Here is a 20,733-nt window from a genome sequence, read left to right as displayed (position 1 = left end):
TCTCTAGTTCTATCCTTTACCATCGGATTCCTGGATTATAATACCAACTCATTCAAATGTCACTGCTTGTATAGAGTTCTTTACTACCTTGATTGCCCATCACCCATGTCCTCATGACCTCCAATGGTTTCTTTTCCCCAATGCATCAAATTCAAAAAGTCCCTTCATGTCTTCAGCCCATATTACAGCTGCAATCCCCCAAGCCTTATATTCCAAACTGTGCCTTTTGTTCACAGAATCTGACCACCTGTACCTCCTCTTCTCTCCTGCCCTAACATTGATGGTACAGGTTTCAACCATCTTGCTCACACTCAGCCTTTAAAAGCCTGCCGAAAACCTCTTTGACCATACTTTGTGTATCACTCAATTCTGCAACTGCTGCTCATGTAATGCATTACACAGTAAAAGAACTCAGATTTTAAAAGTGACTCTGGATGTCCCAAACGACTTCAAAATCAATGAAGTACTTTTCAAGTGTAATTACTGTTGTAACAGGGGCAAACACTAGCCAATCTGTGCAGAACAAATCCCACGAACAGCAGTGAGATAATTGACTAATTAATCTGATTTAGCGATGTTGCTTGAGAGATTGATGGCCAGGGTGCCAAGATAACTCCTGCTCTTATTTGAATAATGCTGTAGGGTCTTTTATATCCAAGAGGACATGCATGGCTTCGGTTTAAAAATGGCACCTTCGACGGTGCAGCATTGGAGTGTCAGCCTAGATTATGTACTTAAGTCTTTAGAGTGAGATTTCAGGCTACAGCCTTCGGAGTTGAGTGTGTTACCACTGAGCCACAGCTGACAGCTAGACTCAATTTAGATATGATATCTTTGAGTAGAGTGCCTGAAATTCCTGTGTTGGTGATTTTGACACTGAGAAGGCACTCAGTACAATTGTTTTCCATGTACCTCACCCTTCGATTTGAGCTTTTTTTTAACCCCTCCCCATCTTCAACTGCATGAGAACTTTCTTTGGTGTAGGTTCTTTCCTATGGTGCAGCTTTAACATTCAGGGATAATTATTGGTAAATCTTCGTCATATTAACAGAAACAGAGAGATGTTTGCAAAGCTGATGAAGGGTTATAAATAAGTCATGTACATATGCTTGTGAAATAAAGTGTTGCTAAAAATGTTTGACTAGACAGTATTTCTGGGATTAGAACAGGTTCTCAAAATAATTTGGAGATGCATATTTCATAAGATTAGTGTATTTAGCTGGAGAAGTAAACTGGGTACAATGAGACAAGGTACTTTGCATGTTAACACTATAATTGAGATATTGATTAACTGCTCACTTTGTTCTGAAATTGATCACAGTAATTGCTAGCAAATGAAGAAAAATATCTCTCTGGCTCAGGTGTTAGAATCAGTCAAATGTAATCATGAGAAAAATACTGGCTAATCAATTGAGTTTGCTGGCACAACAGGGGGTGAAATTCCATGGGAGCTGGAAATCGGTTTAGATGATTGACAGCTTCAAAGGCAACAGATAACTCTTTCATTCCCTTTACCCCAGTTTCAACTTGAAAAGGTACAAAAGGTATAAATATTCCACACCAATCAACAGATCTTCAGTTCACTAATGAGAACTACATGGGAGTACGCTCAAACCCACACACAAGATTATTACAGATCCTGGTCCAAGTTAGGTATTTTTAAGGAGAATTTGTGATTGATGAAGTGTTGTGTCATTTATTATTTTTGTATACAATAAGGTAGAAGTTAAAATGTACCGTAATCAACTGAAATCTGCCTGTATTTTTTTTTTAACTACTATTTAATAATACAATCTGTAGGTAGTTAATGGCTTCCTACAGTTAGCAAAATCCTAAAATTATGATATTGATAACCTCCCTATAGTTCCCTCCCAAATACTTGCGCTAATTCCCTTTATGCACCAATACAAAATCATTTTTCTACTTACGGCTGCTTCCCAGTTCCTCAAATAAAAGTTTCACCTTTTCCCATTCTGTGGAGTTCTGGTTCACTGGAATATTCAAAGGAACAAAAGCACTGCAATATAAAAACATAGTTTTTTTAAAAAGATATCACAGTATATCTACACATTACAACAAGGACTATTCTTAGCTGAACACATATCTTATTCATAGTTCAACATGCATTCATTGCGTTGAATTTCTTGTATCTTTCAGTGCTGAATGGGAAATTTTAATTCTATAACAAATAAAACAGACTCAAAGTGGCATGGATTATGAAATTAAAATTTATTTTAGATCTTTTCAATTTCATGAATTCAATGACTTACAACTTAAATGGTCTTTTGTGAAAATGATAATGTACTGGAACTAAGAAATGACAGGAACTAATTGCACAGAAACGCTTCTTTGGCATTTAAATTTATATGGCATTTCTTCAAATTTTATTTCTAGGAAATAAAAAGGTTTTGACTTGGAAGAAATAATAAATTTTTTATCAAAACTAATAATCCTTTTTTTAAAAAAAACAGCCCGATACGACTGTAGAGTAACTTGCAATTATAAGTCATTAAAAAACTATCTGAATTTGCCTAAATGCATTCCATTGAACTTTCAAAGCACTGAACACAAACAGGAATTCACTGACAAGCCTTTGTACATTTTTTTTCATTTGAAATATAATGCATTACATTACACAAGTTTGAGATTAAGGACATAATGTTAACTTCTGCCAGGACTACTCAGCTCCAGATCTCATTAAAGCCTTGGCCCAAGTATGCACAAAAGAGCTGAGCTCCAGAGGTGAGGTGAGAGTGAATGCACCAAGGCAACATTTGACTGAGTGTGGCATCAAGGAGCCCTCGTGAAACTGAAGTCAATGGGAATCAGGGGAAAACTCTCCAATGGCTAGAGTCATACCTAACACAAAGGAAGATGGTTGTGGTGGTTGGAGGTTAATCATCTTACTCCAGGACATCAATGCAGGAGTCCCTCAGAGCAGTCTGTTCAGCTCAACCATCTTCAGTTGCTTCATCAATGATCTTCCCTCCATCAGAAGGTCAGAAGTAGGGATCTGCACTGATGATTACACAGTGTTCAGTACCATTCACAACTCCTCAGATAATGAAGCAGTCTGTGTCCACATGCAAGACCTGGACAACATTCACACCACACAAATGCCAGGTAACGACTACCTCCAACAAGAGAGAATCTAACCATCTCCCTTTAACATTCAAGAATACAAGAAATGGGAGAAGTAGACCATATGGCCCATCAAATCTGCTCCGTCATTCAATACAATCATGGCTGATCTTGGGCTTCAATTCCACTTCCCTACCTGCGCCCCATATCCCTTGATTCCCTGTGCGACCAAAAATCTACCTATCCCAGCCTTAAATGTATTTAATGATGGAGCAGCCCAGTTCAAAGACATTATCATCTCTGAATCCCCCACCAGGTCAGAGGCTGGGAATTCTGCAGCGAGTAACACTACCTGACTCCCCCAAACCTTCTTCAAGGCAGAAGTCAGGAGTGTGATGGAATATTCCCCACTTCCCTGAATGAGTGTGGCTCCAACAACTCTCAACAAACTCAACACCATCCAGGGCAAAGCCGCCCACTTGACAGGCAAACCATCCACCACCTTAAACATTCACTCCCTCTGCCAGCGGCACAACTTGGCAGCAATGTGTACCATCAACAAGATGCACTCCAGCAACTCGCCAAAGCTACTTTGGCTGCACCTTCCAAACCCGCTACCTCTACCACCTAGAAGAACTAGGGCATGAGAACACCACCACCTGCAAGTTCCCCTCCAAGTCACACACCATCCTGACTTGGAAATATATTGTTGTTCTTTCACTGTTGCTGGGTCAAAATCCTTGAACTCCCTCCCTAACAGCAATGTGGGTATACTTACACCATTTGGATTGGAACGGTTCAAGAAAATGGTTCACCACCACCACCACCTCAATGGCAATTAGAGATGGACAATGCATGCTGGCATTGCCAGCAACACCACATCCCATTAACAAATTTAAAAAAAATTAAAACATGACATGAGAAAGAAGAAAATTCAATTAGGTTTCTTGCCAGAGAATTTCACTTCCTGGAATTAGGTTACTTTTCAGCTCCAAAAAGCTAAATAGCCCAACCAACAGTCTCCTATGTGACTATCTGCACACTTCAACCACTATTGATTTTTAGGGATTTAATAGCATTTCTTTCCCTCTTAAAACATATTCGACAAAGGAGGGCTTCCCAAATATTCACAATTAGCAACTGTCTCCACTGGCAATACTTGCTAGATTAATGTTGTTACATGACCATTGGGCAACTGATTTTCAACCTTCTCCTAGAAATTCCTGTTGGTAAAACCACCTGAAAATAATTGAAACGCCTGTGTGCAAGAATGAGGAGAAGCAATAAAAACTAAATGGTACAATTCTAAAGGATGTGTACATACACAAGTCTTTGAAGGTGGCAGGACAAGTTAGGAAGACTGTTAAATAAAAAAGCTAATTGGATCCTGGGATATATAAATAAAAGCATGCAGTACAGAAGCAAAATGATGCTAAATATTTATAAATCACTGGTTAGGCCTCAGCTGGAGTAGTGTGTCCAATTCCGGGCGTCACAGTTTACGAAGAATGTCCAAGATCTTGGAGACAGTGCAGAGGAGATTGCCCAGAATGATACCAAGGATGAGGGACTTCAGTTATATGGAAAGGCAAAAGAGACTAGGTTCTGATCTCATACAGCACAGGATCATAAGGGGAGATTTGTTAGAGGTGTTCAAAATCAGGAAGTGTTTTTAAAGAGTAAATAAGGAGAACCTGTTTTGATTGGCAAGAGGGTCAGTAACCAGAGGTCACAGATTAAAAGGCAGCAAGTTATCATTATCTGGAGTGCACATCCCAAAAGGGTAGTAGATGATTCAATAGCAACTTTCAAGAGAGTTGGATATGTACTTGAAGGGCTATGAGGAAAGAGCAGGGGAGTGGGACTAATTGGATATCTCTTTTAAAGAGTCGAATGGCCTCCTTCAGTCCTAAATCTGTATTTATATTTATTAGAGATACAGCACTGAAACAGGCCCTTCGGCCCACCGAGTCTGTGCCGAACATCAACCACCCATTTATACTAATCCTACACTAATCCCATATTCCTACCAAACATCCCCACCTGTCCCTATATTTCCCTACCACCTACCTATACTAGTGACAATTTATAATGGCCAATTTACCTATCAACCTGCAAGTCTTTTGGCTTGTGGGAGGAAACCGGAGCACCCGGAGAAAACCCACGCAGACACAGGGAGAACTTGCAAACTCCACACAGGTAGTACCCGGAATCGAACCCGGGTCCCTGGAGCTGTGAGGCTGCGGTGCTAACCACTGCGCCACTGTGCCGCCCAAATAGAAAGATCACTAATGGACATCTAATTTTATAAAGGTCTCCAAACTGCCAATATAGTATTAATTTAGCATGATTCAACAATGGAGTTACTGTTGGGAAAAAATAAAACAATTAGTTACAAGAAAATTAAGTAAATGAGGATATATAATGGGTACTGTAGCCTAGCGGTTATGATACTGGATTAGCAACCCAGATGCCATGGATTCATAGCAAGTTGTGAAATTGCATTCAATCAAACTACTCAAGGGCTACTACCAACAGCAGTAGAGCTAAGCAGTCCCACAAGCTGTAGCTTCACCAGTTGAGAACTGTGCAGGTCAACCAGCCAATGAACAAGAGGAGGCAGCTCCATGAACATCTCCATCTTCAACCATGGTGAAGCCGAAAACACAAGTGCAGAGATTTAAAGAAGCATTTTGCAAGCATCTTCAGCCAGAAAAGGCAAATTCTCAAACCTACTCAGCTTCCTCATCGGGTTCCCAACCTTGCAGATGCCTACATCTACCAAATTCAGTTCACTCCATAATAAATTAAGCAGCAGCTTGAGTGCGTTCAACACAGTGAAGGCTGTGGGCCCCTAAACATCCTGACTGTACTTAAGAACTGTGCACAAGAGCTAGTTGTTCCCTAGACAAGCTATTCCAGGATAGGCAAGATATTGGAATCTACCCAATAAGCTGGAAAACAGCCCAGGTATGTCCAATCCACAAAACAGGATAAATCTAATCCGACCAAATAACACCATCAACCTTATTTCAATCATCAGTGAAATATTATCCTGGTGGTTTAGTGGCCTTTTAAAATTCATTATCCCTCTAATAATTCTTCTATTTATAAATGAACAGGTGTTTTAATTATATTCAATGAAGTGATAGATATTATCAATAGTTCTATAAATGATAGAATACCAGAATCTCAGAATTGTTACAGTACAGGAGGCAGCCATTCAGTCCGGCGTGTCTGCACTGGCTCTCTGAAGGAACAATTCACGTAGTGCCACTCGCCTGCCTTCTCCCCGTAGCCCTGCACATTATTCCTTTACAGATAATAATCCAAATTCCTCTTGAATGTCTCGATAGTTGGGACTGTTTTCCTTGGAGAAGGTTGAGAGGAGATTTGATAGAGGTATTCAAAATCATGAGGGGTCTGGACAGAGTAGATAGAGAGATACTGGGCTGAATTTTACGCCGCTCCAGTGGGTCGGATGGTGGCGTGGGGGCGGCGTAAAGTTGAGCGGGAGGCTCCAGGAGACCGGGATTCACTTAGTGTTAGAGGTCTAGATGGAGCAGAATTTGTAAGGAGCATCCAGGAGGGTTTTCTAGAGCAGTATGTAAATAGTCCAACTTGGGAAGGGGCCATACTGGACCTGGTGTTGGGGAATGAGCCCGGCCAGGTGGTTGAAGTTTCAGTAGGGGACTACTTTGGGAATAGTGATCACAATTCCGTAAGTTTTAGAATACTCATGGACAAAGACGAGAGTGGTCCTAAAGGAAGAGTGCTAAATTGGGGGAAGGCCAACTATACCAAAATTCGGCAGGAGCTGGGGAATGTAGATTGGGAGCAGCTGTTTGAAGGTAAATCCACATTTGATATGTGGGAGGCTTTTAAAGAGAGGTTGATTAGCGTGCAGGAGAGACATGTTCCTGTGAAAATGAGGGATAGAAATGGCAAGATTAGGGAACCATGGATGACAGGTGAAATTGTGAAACTAGCTAAGAGGAAAAAGGAAGCATACATAAGGTCCAGGCGGCTGAAGAAAGACGAAGCTTTGAAAGAATACTGGGAATGTAGGACCAATCTGAAACAAGGAATTAAGAGAGCTAAAAGGGGTCATGAAATATCTTTAGCAAACAGGGTTAAAGAAAATCCCAAAGCCTTTTATTCATATATAAGCAGCAAGAGGGTAACGAGAGAAAGGATTGGCCCACTCAAGGACAAAGGAGGAAAGTTATGCGTGGAGTCAGAGAAAATGGGTGAGATTCTAAACAAGTACTTTGCATCGGTATTCACCGAGGAGAGGGACATGACGGATGTTGAGGTTAGGGACAGATGTTTGATTACTCTAGGTCAAGTCGGCATAAGGAGGGAGGAAGTGTTGGGTATTCTAAAAGGCATTAAGGTGGACAAGTCCCCAGGTCCGGATGGGATCTATCCCAGGTTACTGAGGGAAGCGAGAGAGGAAATAGCTGGGGCCTTAACAGGTTTCTTTGCAGCATCCTTAAACACGGGTGAGGTCCCGGAGGACTGGAGAATTGCGAATGTTGTCCCCTTGTTTAAGAAGGGTAGCAGGGATAATCCAGGTAATTATAGACCGCTGAGCCTGACGTCAGTGGTAGGGAAGCTGCTGGAGAAGATACTGAGGGATAGGATCTATTCCCATTTGGAAGAAAATGGGCTTATCAGTGATAGGCAACATGGTTTTGTGCAGGGAAGGTCATGTCTTACCAACTGAATAGAATTTTATGAGGAAGTGACAAAGTTGATTGATGAGGGAAGGGCTGTAGATGTCGTAGACATGGACTTGAGTAAGGCATTTGATAAGGTTCCCCATGGCAGGTTGATGGAGAAAGTGAAGTCGCATGGGGTCCAGGGTGTACTAGCTAGATGGATAAAGAACTGGCTGGGCAACAGGAGATAGAGAGTAGCAGTGGAAGGGAGTTTCTCAAAATGGAGACGTGTGACCAATGGTGTTCCACAGGGATCCGTGCTGGGACCACTGTTGTTTGTGATATACATAAATGATTTGGAGGAAAGTATAGGTGGTCTGATTAGCAAGTTTGCAGACGACACTAAGATTGGTGGAGTAGCAGATAGTGAAGGGGACTGTCAGAGAATACAGCAGAATATAGATAGATTGGAGAGTTGGGCAGAGAAATGGCAGATGGAGTTCAATCAGGGCAAATGCGAGGTGATGCATTTTGGAAGATCCAATTCAAGAGTGAACTATACAGTAAATGGAAAAGTCCTGGGGAAAATTGATGTACAGAGAGATTTGGGTGTTCAGGTCCATTGTTCCCTGAAGGTGGCAACGCAGGTCAATAGAGTGGTCAAGAAGGCATACGGCATGCTTTCCTTCATCGGACGGGGTATTGAGTACAAGGGTTGGCAGGTCATGTTACAGTTATATAAGACTTTGGTTCGGCCACATTTGGAATACTGCGTGCAGTTCTGGTCGCCACATTACCAAAAGGATGTAGATGCTTTGGAGAGGGTGCAGAGGAGGTTCACCAGGATCTTGCTTGGTATGGAGGGCGCTAGCTATGAAGAGAGGTCGAGTAGATTAGGATTATTTTCATTAGAAGGACGGAGGTTGAGGGGGGACCTGATTGAGGTGTACAAAATCATGAGAGGTATAGACAGGGTGGATAGCAAGAAGCTTTTTCCCAGAGTGGGGGATTCAATTACTAGGGGTCACGAGTTCAAAGTGAGAGGGGAAAAGTTTAGGGGGGATATGCGTGGAAAGTTCTTTACGCAGAGGGTGGTGGGTGCCTGGAACGCGTTGCCAGCGGAGGTGGTAGACTCGGGCACGATAGCGTCTTTTAAGATGTATCTAGACAGATACATGAATGGGCAGGAAGTAAAGAGATACAGACCCTTAGAAAATAGGCGACATGTTTAGATAGAGGATCTGGATCGGCGCAGGCTTGGAGGGCCAAAGGGCCTGTTCCTGTGCTGTAATTTTCTTTGTTCTTTTGGGGCCTACTCGCTGCGCGCCCACCTCCGGTCAACTTTATGGCAGTCGGCCGGGGGGACCACCCGCCCGCCTGAGGCCAATCACAGCCCTTAAGTGGCCACTTAAGGGCCCTCGCCCACCTCCGCGTGTATTTTACCCATGGCAAATGGGCATGCTAGGGGCGTGAAAGGCCGCCCAGCGCACCGGGGGGCATGGCAGTCGGGCACTGGGTGCCCGATTGAGGGCCGTCCCCGCCTCCCAACCCACCCCTGGGACCCATGACGCCACCCCCCCCCTTCGCCCAAACGACCACTCCAGCCTCACCAGGGGAGGACCAATGTCCCTGGTGAGGCATGCCCAACTTACCTCGTCTCCTGGCCCCATCTGATCGGCTGGGCTGCAGTCCCAGCAGTGGCCACCGCTCCCTGTGGCGTTGCTAGCCCGCTGATTGGTTGGCAGCTCAATGAGGTGGGACTTCCTCCCTCAAGTCCCGCCTCAGGACAAGTAAAGCCCGAGGAACCGTAAAATGTGGGACGGATCCCCGGGCTAGGCGGAAGCAAGTTCGTCACCGACTTTTACATCGGTGGCGAATTATCTTCCGCCTAAGGTAAAATCCAGCCCACTGTTTCCACTGGTGGAAGGATTGAGAACAAGAGGGCAGAGGTTTAGGGTAATTGGTAAAAGAAGTAATGGAGGCATGAGGAATAAACTTTTCATGCAGCGAGTGATTAGGATCTGATTGCACTGCCTGACAGTGTGCTGGAGGCAGGTTCAATCAAGGCATTCAAGAGGGTATCGGATTGTTATCTGAAAAGAACGAATGTGCAGGGCTACGGGGGGGAAGGTGGTGGAGTGGCACGAGGTAAATTGTTTCTTCGGACAGCCAGCGCAGACCCGATGGGCCAAATGGCCTTCTTCTCTGCTGTAGTAACTCTGATCGTGACTTTTGGATTCCCGTTTATGTCAGCTGCCAGTCTCTTCTTAAACTTTCTCTTTGTTTCTCATATTTGCTTTTTCAATTTCACTCTGAAGCTTCTATATTCAGCCTGGTTCTAGGTTGTTTTATCCACATGACATTATTCTTATTCATCTTTATCTCCTTCATCATCCAAGTAACTCTGGTTTTGTTTGCACTACCTTTCCTCTTTGTGGGAATATACCTTGACTGTGCCTGAACTATCTCTTCTTTAAAGGCAACCCATTGTTCAGTTATAGTTTTTCCTGCCAATTTATCTGTCCCAGATCTATTCTTACCCCACTGAAGTTTCCCCTAGTTAATTATTCTTAAACTGGACTGTTCCTTGTGCTTTTCCATAGCCAAGCTAAACCTAATGGTTTCCTAATATTCACTGTCCCCAAACGTTCCCCAACAGACACCTGAACCACTTGATCCAACCCATTTCCAAGAACCAGGTTTAGCAATGCCTCCTTTCTCGCTGGACTGAAAACATACTATCGAAAATTTTCCTGAACGCACTCTAGGAACTCTTGCCCCTCTCTGCCCTTTACACCACCCCAGTCTATATTCGGATAATTAAATACCCCCATTATAACTACTTCTTAATTCTTGCACCTCTCTGCAATGTCCTTGCAAATTTGTTCCTCTGCATTTTTCCTGCAAGTTGGTGGCCTGTGGCATACACCAAACAATGAAATTGCACCTTTTCTGTTTCTTAGCTCTACCCAAATAGATTCTGTCCTCTAACCAAAAAAAAGGACTCTAGTGTGTTGATAAGGTAAGCTTTTTATTTAAAAAGTTCTGTCCGTCGGATTGCTAAGCAAACAAGTTTTGACTTTTTTTGGGGGGTTTTTCAGTAGATTTGTTGGGAATTTAGAATAGTGGGAATGGAGGTTAAGGCAGTTGTATGTTCCTCCTGCAGAATGTGGGAGGTAAGGGTCGCCAAGAGTGTCCCTGCTGACTGCATCTGTGGGAAGTGCACTCAACTCCAGCTCCTCGAGAACCGCGTTAGGGAACTGGAGCTGGAGCTGGATGAACTTCGGATCATTCGGGAGGCGGAGGGGGTTATTGAGAGGAGTTATGGGGAGGTAGTCACACCTCAGGTAAAAGAAGTAAGTAGATGGGTTACCGTCAGGGGAAGGAGAGGGAACCAGCAGGCAGTGCAAGGATCCCCTGTGGCCGTTTCCCTCAACAACAGGTATACCGTTTTGGATACTGTTGCGGGGGACGACTTACCAGGGGTAAGCAATGGGGTACAGGTCTCTGGCACAGAGTCTGTCCCTGTTGCTCAGAAGGGAAGGGGGAAGAGGAGCAGAGCATTAGTCATTGGGGACTCCATAGTTAGGGGAACAGATACGATGTTCTGTGGGAACGAGAAAGACTCACGGTTGGTGTGTTGCCTCCCAGGTGCCAGGGTTCGTGATGTCTCGGATCGTGTTTTTGGGATCCTTAAGGGGGAGGGGGAGCAGCCCCAAGTCGTGGTCCACATAGGCACCAACGACATAGGTAGAAAGAGAGATGGGGATTTAAGGCAAAAATTCAGGGAGCTAGGGTAGAAGCTTAGAGCGAAAACAAACAGAGTTGTTATCTCTGGGTTGTTGCCCGTGCCACGTGATAGCGAAGCGAGGAATAGGGAGAGAGAGGAGTTGAACACGTGGCTGCAGGGATGGTGTAGGAGGGAGGGTTTTGGTTTCCTGGATAATTGGGGCTCTTTCTGGGGTAGGTGGGACCTCTACAAACAGGATGGTCTTCACCTGAACCAGAGGGGTACCAATATCCTGGGGGGGGAGATTTGCTAGTGCTCTTCAGGGGGTTTAAACTAATTCAGCAGGGGAATGGGAACCTAAATTGTAGTTCCAGTGTACAGGATGTTGAGAGTAGTGAGGTCAGGGATAAGGTTACAAGGACACAAGAGGGCACTGGCAAGCAAGAACTTGGTTTAAAGTGTGTCAACTTCAATGCCAGGAGCATCCGGAATAAGGTGGGTGAGCTTGCAGCATGGGTTTGTACCTGGGATCTCGATGTTGTGGCCATTTCGGAGACATGGGTAGAGCAGGGGCAGGAATGGATGTTGCAGGTTCCAGGATTTAGATGTTTCAGTAAGAACAGAGAAGATGGTAAAAGAGGAGGGGGTGTGGCATTGTTAATCAAGGAGAGTATTACAGCGGCAGAAAGGACGTTTGAGGACTCGTCTACTGAGGTAGTATGGGCCGAGGTTAGAAACAGGAGAGGAGAGGTCACCCTGTTGGGAGTCTTCTATAGACCTCCGACTAGTTCCAGAGATGCAGAGGAAAGGATAGCGAAGATGATTCTCGACAGGGGCGAGAGTAACAGGGTAGTTGTTATGGGGGACTTTAACTTTCCAAATATTGAATGGAAATACTATAGTTCGAGTACTTTAGATGGGTCAGTTTTTGTCCAGTGTGTGCAGGAGGGTTTTCTGACACAGTATGTAGACAGGCCAACCAGGGGCGATGCCACATTGGATTTGATACTGGGTAATGAACCCGGCCAGGTGTTAGATGTAGATGTAGGTGAGCACTTTGGTGATAGTGATCACAATTCGGTTAGGTCTACCTTAGCGATGGGCAGGGACAGGTATATACCGCAGGGCAAGAATTATAGCTGGGGGAAAGGAAATTATGATGCAATTAGGCAAGATTTATGATGCGTAGGATGGGGAAGGAAACTGCAGGGGATGGGAACAATCGAAATGTGGAGCTTATTCAAGGAGCAGCTACTGCGTGTCCTTGATAAGTATGTACCTGTCAGGCAGGGAGGAAGTTGTCGAGCGAGGGCGCCGTGGTTTACTAAAGAAGTTGAAGCGCTTGTCAAGAGGAAGAAGGCGGCTTATGTTAGGATGAGACGTGAAGGCTCAGTTAGGGCGCTTGAGAGTTACAAGCTAGCCAGGAAGGATCTAAAGGGAGAGCTAAGAGCAGCAAGGAGAGGACACGAGAAGTCATTGGCGGATAGGATCAGGGAAAACCCCAAGGCTTTCTATAGGTATATCAGGAATAAAAGCATGACTAGAGTTAGATTAGGGCCAATCAAGGATAGTAGTGGGAAGTTGTGTGTGGAGTCAGAGGAGATAGGGGAAGCGTTAAATGAATATTTTTCGTCAGTATTTACAGTAGAGAAAGAAAATGTTGGCGAGGAGAATACTGAGATTCAGACTACTAGGCTAGATGGGATTGAGGTTCACAAGGAGGAGTTGTTAGCAATTTTGGAAAGTGTGAAAATAGATAAGTCCCCTGGGCCAGATGGGATTTATCCTCGGATTCTCTGGGAAGCCAGGGAGGAGATTACAGAGCCTTTGTCCTTGATCTTTATGTCGTCATTGTCGACAGGAATAGTGCCGGAAGACTGGAGGATAGCAAATGTTGTCCCCTTGTTCAAGAAGGGGAGTAGAGACAGCCCTGGTAATTATAGACCTGCGAGCCTTACTTCGGTTGTGGGTAAAATGTTGGAAAAGGTTATAAGAGACAGGATTTATAATCATCTTGAAAAGAATAGGTTCATTAGCGAGAGTCAGCACGGTTTTGTGAAGGATAGGTCGTGCCTCACAAACCTTATTGAGTTTTTCGAGAAGGTGACCAAACAGGTGGATGAGGGTAAAGCAGTGGATGTGGTGTATATGGATTTCAGTAAGGCGTTTGATAAGGTTCCCCACGGTAGGCTACTGCAGAAAATACAGAAGTATGGAGTTGAAGGTGATTTAGAGCTTTGAATCAGAAATTGGCTAGCTGAAAGAAGACAGAGGGTGGTGGTTGATGGCAAATGTTCATCCTGGAGTTTAGTTACTAGTGGTGTACCGCAAGGATCTGTTTTGGGGCCACTGCTGTTTGTCATTTTTATAAATGACCTGGAAGAGGGTGTAGAAGGGTGGGTTAGTAAATTTGCGGATGACACGAAGGTCGGTGGAGTTGTGGATAGTGCCGAAGGATGTTGTAGGGTACAAAGGGACATAGATAGGCTGCAGAGCTGGGCTGAGAGATGGCAAATGGAGTTTAATGCGGAAAAGTGTGAGGTGATTCACTTTGGAAGGAGTAACAGGAATGCAGAGTACTGGGCTAATGGGAAGATTCTTGGTAGTGTAGATGAACAGAGAGATCTTGGTGTCCAGGTACATAAATCCCTGAAAGTAGCTACCCAGGTTAACAGAGCTGTTAAGAAGGCATATGGTGTGTTAGCTTTTATTAGTAGGGGGATCGTGTTTCGGAGCCACGAGGTCATGCTGCAGCTGTACAAAACTCTGGTGAGACCGCCCCTGGAGTATTGCGTGCAGTTCTGGTCACCGCATTATAGGAAGGATGTGGAAGCTTTGGAAAGGGTGCAGAGGAGATTTACTAGGATGTTGCCTGGTATGGAGGGAAGGTCTTACGAGGAAAGGCTGAGGAACTGGAGGTTGTTTTAGTTGGAGAGGAGGAGGAGGAGAGGTGACTTAATAGAGACATATAAGATAATCAGAGGGTTAGATAGGGTGGATAGTGAGAGTCCTTTTCCTCGGATGGTGATGGCAAACACGAGGGGACATAGCTTTAAGTTGAGGGGTGATAGATATAGGACAGATGTTAGAGGTAGTTTCTTTACTCAGAGAGTAGTAGGGGCGTGGAACGCCCTGCCTGCAACAGTAGTAGACTCGCCAACTTTACGGGCATTTAAGTGGTCATTGGATAGACATATGGATGAAAACGGAATAGTGTAGGTCAGATGGTTTCACAATGCGGCGCAACATCGAGGGCCGAAGGGCCTGTACTGCGCTGTAATGTTCTAAAAAAAAAAACACTCTGGGACATCCTCTCTCTCCAGCACTGCAAAGTTTTCCTTAATCAATACTGCCACCCCTTCCCCTTTACTATCTTTCCTGAACACCTTGTATCCAGGAATATTTAATACACAGTCCTGCTCTTCTTTGAGCCCGGCCTCTTGTTCTCACCAGAACATATTTCCACTCACCAATCTTATTTAACACACTCTGCTTATTCACATACATTCACATTATACTTAATTTAGACTTTATTACTTTCTCCGTTACTCTGAATCCACCTAATAACTTACTATTTCCTACTCTAGTGCTATCTGTGTCTCCCAGTATCCTGCACACCTTGGTATTCCTCTTTGATATTACCTCCTGGATCCCACACCCCTGCCAAGTTAGCTTAAACCCTCTCCAATAGCACTCACAAATCACCTCCGGCTCTGTTTAGGTGCAACTCATCCCCTCTGTACAGGTCCCACCTCCCCCAGAGCTGGTCCCAATATCCTAGTAATCTAAAGCCCTCCTTCCTGCACCATCTTTCCAGCCATGCATTCATCTGCTTTATCTTCTTATTTCGATATTCACTTGCATGTGGTACTGGGAGTAATTTGGAAATTACTACTTTTGAGGTCCTTTTGGCTAATTTCCTACCTAGCTTCCTAAATTCTGACTGCAGGACCACATCCCTCTTTCTGCCTATGTCATTGGTACCAATGTAGACCACGACTGCTGACTGTTCCCCCTCCCTCCTCAGGGTGCTCTGCAGCCACTCAGTGACACTCTTGACCCTGGCAACAGGGAGGCAACACACCATCCTGGATTCACGACTGCGGCCGGAGAAATGCCTGTCTATTCCTCTAACCATCGAATCACCTATAACTATTGCTTTTCCAGTCTTCTTTGTGCCCCCCTGCACAGCTGAGGGGTGCCATAACCCCTTGTTTTGGCTGCTCTCCCCAGATGTACCATCACTTTCCTCAGTATTCAGAACTGAATGCCAGCTGGAGAGTGAGAGGCACTCAGGGGACTCCTGCACTACCTGCCTGTTTCTTCTTGACTGCCTGGGGACCACTCAATCCCTCTCTGCCTGCATTCCCTTAAGCTGCAGGGTGACCATGTCTATCAACGTGCTATCCACAAAGCTCTCAACCTCACAGATGCACCGCAGTGACACCAGTTGCTGTTCAAGCTCCAAAACCTGCAGCTCGAGCTGCTGCAACTGATGATAATTCCTGCACATAAGGTTATCCAGGACACGGGAAGTGTTTTGGATTTCCCACATAGCACAGGATGTGCAGTCTCGAGGTCAAAGCAACATTGCCATTCCTCTATCTATTAGATAATAAATCTGGTTACTACTGATAAACCTTACTCTTGCTAATAATAAACCTTACTAATACTAATAAACCTTACTACTAAAAAATAAAAAGACTTACCAGCTATTAGCTACTGACTTCCCTTCTGTTGGCAGCACTTAAATATCAGGAAGTTAACTGGATGCTTCACTAAACTTTTTAACATTTTTAATCTCCCAGCTGCTGAGACGCAACCCCCTAACTTTGGAGGGAGGGAAACACAGCAGCAATATTCACCAGCCAATCAACTCACGGCTTTTCTGTGATGTTACTGTTTTTTCCCTCCACTTCTTTCAAGCTTCAGCACGCCCGTGAATGCTGCTGCTTTCTCGGGAGGTAAGATACTTACCCAAAAATAACCTGCTCACCCAGTGCCCTATTTGGGATCTGCCAGAACTCTCACTTGGCCCCACGCCTGAGCTTTAATCCAAACATGGACACAAGAGCTGAATTCCAGAGGACAGAGGAGAATAACTGCCCTCAATATCAAAATTAAAAAAAATCCACAAATATAAAAGATCGTTGGACTACTCAAGGACCATCAACATAGCTCTCACGTTATAACTGTACCAGAACTTCAGGGAAGTGTTCTTGGATCAACCATCTTCAACTGATGCAACAATGAGCTTCCTTCAATCAAAACTGAGCCCATTTACTGACCATCCTACAATCTTCAGCTCCATTCACAGCTTTTCTAATAACAAAGCAGCCCATTCCAGTCTACAACAGCATCCAAGCTTCGGCTGGCAAGTACATCATTTGAGTACCAGATAATGGTCATCAACAAGGAAAAGCTCAGCCGTTGCCTCCAACCTTCAAAAGCACTATCATCACTGAGTCATCCACCATCAACATTTTGGAAAATTGCCAATTACCTAAAGCTTAACTGGGCCTGCCATATAAATTGTAGTTTTTTTTCTTCCTTTGGTTATTCAAATATCACATTTCCTTTCTGCCTAATTAAAATTCTAACCTCAACAAATGGACCATGTGAACCAAATAAAATTTAGTCAGCTTTTACTCAGTGGTAGCACTCTTGCCTCAGTTTAAAAAAAAACACTTGCAAGTGTTGAAGACTGCAAAGATTAAATAGATCAAGAAAATATATATTATATATAGATATGTACACAGACACACATGCTGCAAGGTAGCATTCAATTAAGGGGAATTTAGTTACATTATTGAAAATCATCTCATCCAATTTCAGAAATACTGCTGTCAAAGTATATGGCCTAATAATATTTTTTAAACATTTTTAGAGCTAGCCACAGAGCGAGTTAAAAACCTCTTACCCAGTGACTGCAGGACCACATCAATTCATCATCTACTTTACTACAAAATGCAATATATTAGTTTCAGTAAAATCATTTATAGTATACACAGTTTTTGGTCCAAATAGCCTTCATCATCTGCATTTACATTGTGATCTTGTGAAATCGAAGCTTTGAAAGGCACAATTCTGAAGCTTATTTTATACACCTTATGAATCCTGTAACTGATCAACTTGGCAATTATTTGTTATCTGCTCTGTTTAGGGTTTTCCATCATGTTATATGCTTAAGGTATATACTGTAACTACAGAAATTTTACCAACATTTAAAGTATGTAATATAAAGAAGTTTCATTTATATAGCACTTTTCAAGACCTCAGGGTGTCAAAAAGCACTTTAAAGCCAACGAAGTTCTTCTAAAATTTAAATTTAGTTAAGATTGTATATAAAATTCCTTTCCAAACATCAGCGGGTGTACCTACACCACATGTACTGCAGGAGTTCAAGAAGGAAGCTCACCACCGCCTCCTCAAGGGCAATTAGGGATGGGCAATAAAAGCTGACCTTGCCAGCGATGCACAACTCGAGAACAAATATTTTTTACAAAATTGACAGGGCAACCGTTAATCAATTTTTCCACACAAGGTCAATAATTTAAAATGAACATGTTGCTTAACAAAAACCACAAAAGCTTATTGTGATATGTGAACATTAAATGTGCCCCCACTATGTGGTTTTCCTTTTTTTTGAAAAAAAGAATGTATTCCCAGTCTGGTATTGCACACCCAACAGCACTGAAATAGATCAGACATAAATCTCAGTCACTCTCTTGGTCAAAGCATGATGTGTGGCACTGATGTGTGGGAGATGGAGAAAAAATAAATTGGCATAAACATCTCCTATATGTCAAAAGGAAAATAAAAGCAAGATTCGAAACCACGTTATGCAGACATGAAGATGGTTGGTACCTAAAGACTTCAAAAACAAGATTTTAAAAATTGTGCTGCACCCTTGGAATTTTCATTAAAAAGGACATCTGTGCATTCACAGCATGAATCCTTTTATAATCCCAATCCTGGGCACGAACTGACACAGTAAAGCCACTACCCTTATGCTCCACACCTGCTACGTATTGTCCAGAGAGAGACAGCGGAGTGCCACTGGACTATGGCATCTCTTCACCTTAAAAATAACAAATGGCATAAAGTATGATAGATAATTTTCTCATGTTCCAGTCTTACAATTCCTAAAATAGGGCTGATTTATTAGATACAAAACACTGTACGGCAGTAGTTTATGATACAATTAACAGTTCTAAAAAAACAGCCCCTCTTTTTCTTATGCCTAGGAAATCATTGGCACACAAAAATTGCTCAATCAGAACAATCATCGACAACAAAACTAGGATCCTTATCCATTTTTTTAAAAAGCTGAAACGGGTTCTCTTCCCATATTAATACAGTTCCGTATCTGAGGCGGTAATTTACATTGGGGCAAAGACCCCACCCACTGGCCAAAAAGCTGGAGGTGAGCCCGCCTCCGCCAGGCCTGGAAGAGGCCTGTAATTTCACTTGGCAGAGGCTCTTAACTGGCCCCAGGCAGGACTCCCACCCCTCTGAGGCAGGAAGCCCCACCTCCAAGAGTTGCAGGCCAATCCTCAGTCCCAGCAGCACCACTGGGAACAGTGGCCGCTGCTGGGACTGCACCCTGCCAGAAAAGGACTGCGGACGTCGGCCTCCATAAAGGTGAGTGGGATTTTGGGTCTCACTGGGAACAATGGCTGGGCCCTGGCAAGGGGGGTGAGAGTCATTCAGGTGGGCGGGGGAAGGTGTTCCAGTGGGGATGGCTTGTGCTGCTGGGGGGGGGGGGGGGTGGGGAGGGGTCCTCTGTGGGGTACAGGGTGTTTGGTCACACTGTACCAGCGACAGTGGGAGGAGGTCTTTAAGTGACAATTAATTGGCTACTTAAGGGCCTCACTTGACCTGGAGCAAGCAGATCGTTTGTCTGCACCCTCCACCACTCGTAAAATTGCAGCGCGGCATCAAGGCGATGGGAGCGCCACCCCCTCTTCCCCACCGCACCCCCCACACAATTTTAAGCCCCCATTGCCCCATCACCTCCGCCCCCTCTGCTTAATTAGAGTCATAGAAACAGAGTTGTACAGCACAGAAACAGATGCTTCGGCCCAACGCGTTTGTGCCGACCATCAAGTACCCATCCAAGCTAATCCTATTTTCCCACAGTTGGCCTGTAGCCTTATACGCTATGGCATTTCAAGTGCTCATCTAAATACTTCTTAAATGTTGTGAGGGTTCCTGCCTCTACCATCCCTTCAAGCAGTGTGTTCCAGATTCCAACCACCCTCTGGGTGAAAAAGATTTTCCTCAAATCCCCTCTAAACTCCTGCTCCTTACCTTAAATCTATGCCCCCTGGTGACTGACCCCTCTGCTAAGGGAAAAAGTTTCTTCCCATCAATCTTATCAATGCCCCGCATAGTTTTGTACACCTCAATTAGGTCCCCCCTCAGCCTTCTCTGCTCCAAGGAAAACAACCCCAGCCTATCTAGTCTCTCTTCATAGCTGAAATGCTCCAGCCCAGGCAACAACCTGGTGAATCTCCTCTGCACCCTCTCCAGTGCAATCACATCCTTCCTATGGTGTGGTGCCCAGAACTGTACACAGTACTCCAGCTGTGGCCTAACCAGTGTTTTATACAACTCCATCATAACCTCCCTGCTCTTATATTCTATGCCTCGGCTAATAAAGGCAAGTATCCCATATGCCTTCCTAACCACCTTATCTACCTGTGCTGCTGCCTTCAGTGATCGATGGATAAGTACACCAAGGTCCCTCTGACCTTCTGTACTTCCGAGGATCCTACCATCCATTGTATATTTCCTTGCCTAAATACATCACCTCACACTTCTCAGTATTAAATCCCATTTGCCACTGCTCCACCCATCTTATCAGCCCAACTATACCACCCTGTAATATTTATGACAGCACCAATTTTCGTGTCATCTGTGAACTTACTGATCATACCTCCTATATTCACATCCAAGTCATTAATGTACACTACAAACAGTAAGAGTCCCAGTACTGATTCCTGTGGTACTCCAATGGTCAGAGGCTTCCACTCGCAAAAACAACCCTCGACTGTGACCCTCTGCCTCTTCCACTAAGCCAATTTTGGATCCAATTTGCCAAATTGCCCTGGATCCCATGGGCTCTTACCTTCTTAACCAATCTCCCATGCGGGACCTTATCAAAAGCCTTATTGAAGTCCATGTAGACTACAGCAACTGCTTTACCCTCATCTACACATCTAGTCACCTCCTCGAAAAATTCAAATTAAGTTT

The 20,733-nt window shown here is 44.1% G+C and overlaps 1 protein-coding gene across 2 annotated transcripts in view; it reads right to left on the bottom strand.

Annotated features, from left to right (window-relative positions):
* The window catches only part of lmbrd1 (LMBR1 domain containing 1), a 343,563-nt gene that overhangs the window by 194,085 nt on the left and 128,745 nt on the right, over positions 1 to 20,733 (bottom strand). For both annotated transcript variants that reach the window (XM_068020139.1, XM_068020140.1), the window contains exon 6: positions 1,929 to 2,017. In XM_068020139.1, coding sequence (XP_067876240.1) covers positions 1,929 to 2,017 — 89 coding nt within the window. The remainder of the gene's footprint in view (positions 1 to 1,928; positions 2,018 to 20,733) is intronic.

Source organism: Heterodontus francisci, chromosome 3 (assembly GCF_036365525.1).
Source record: "Heterodontus francisci isolate sHetFra1 chromosome 3, sHetFra1.hap1, whole genome shotgun sequence".
Classification (NCBI taxonomy): Eukaryota; Metazoa; Chordata; class Chondrichthyes; order Heterodontiformes; family Heterodontidae; genus Heterodontus; species Heterodontus francisci.
The sequence above is the reverse complement of the archived record's forward strand: the minus strand, read 5'-3'. Positions and strand labels throughout refer to the sequence as shown.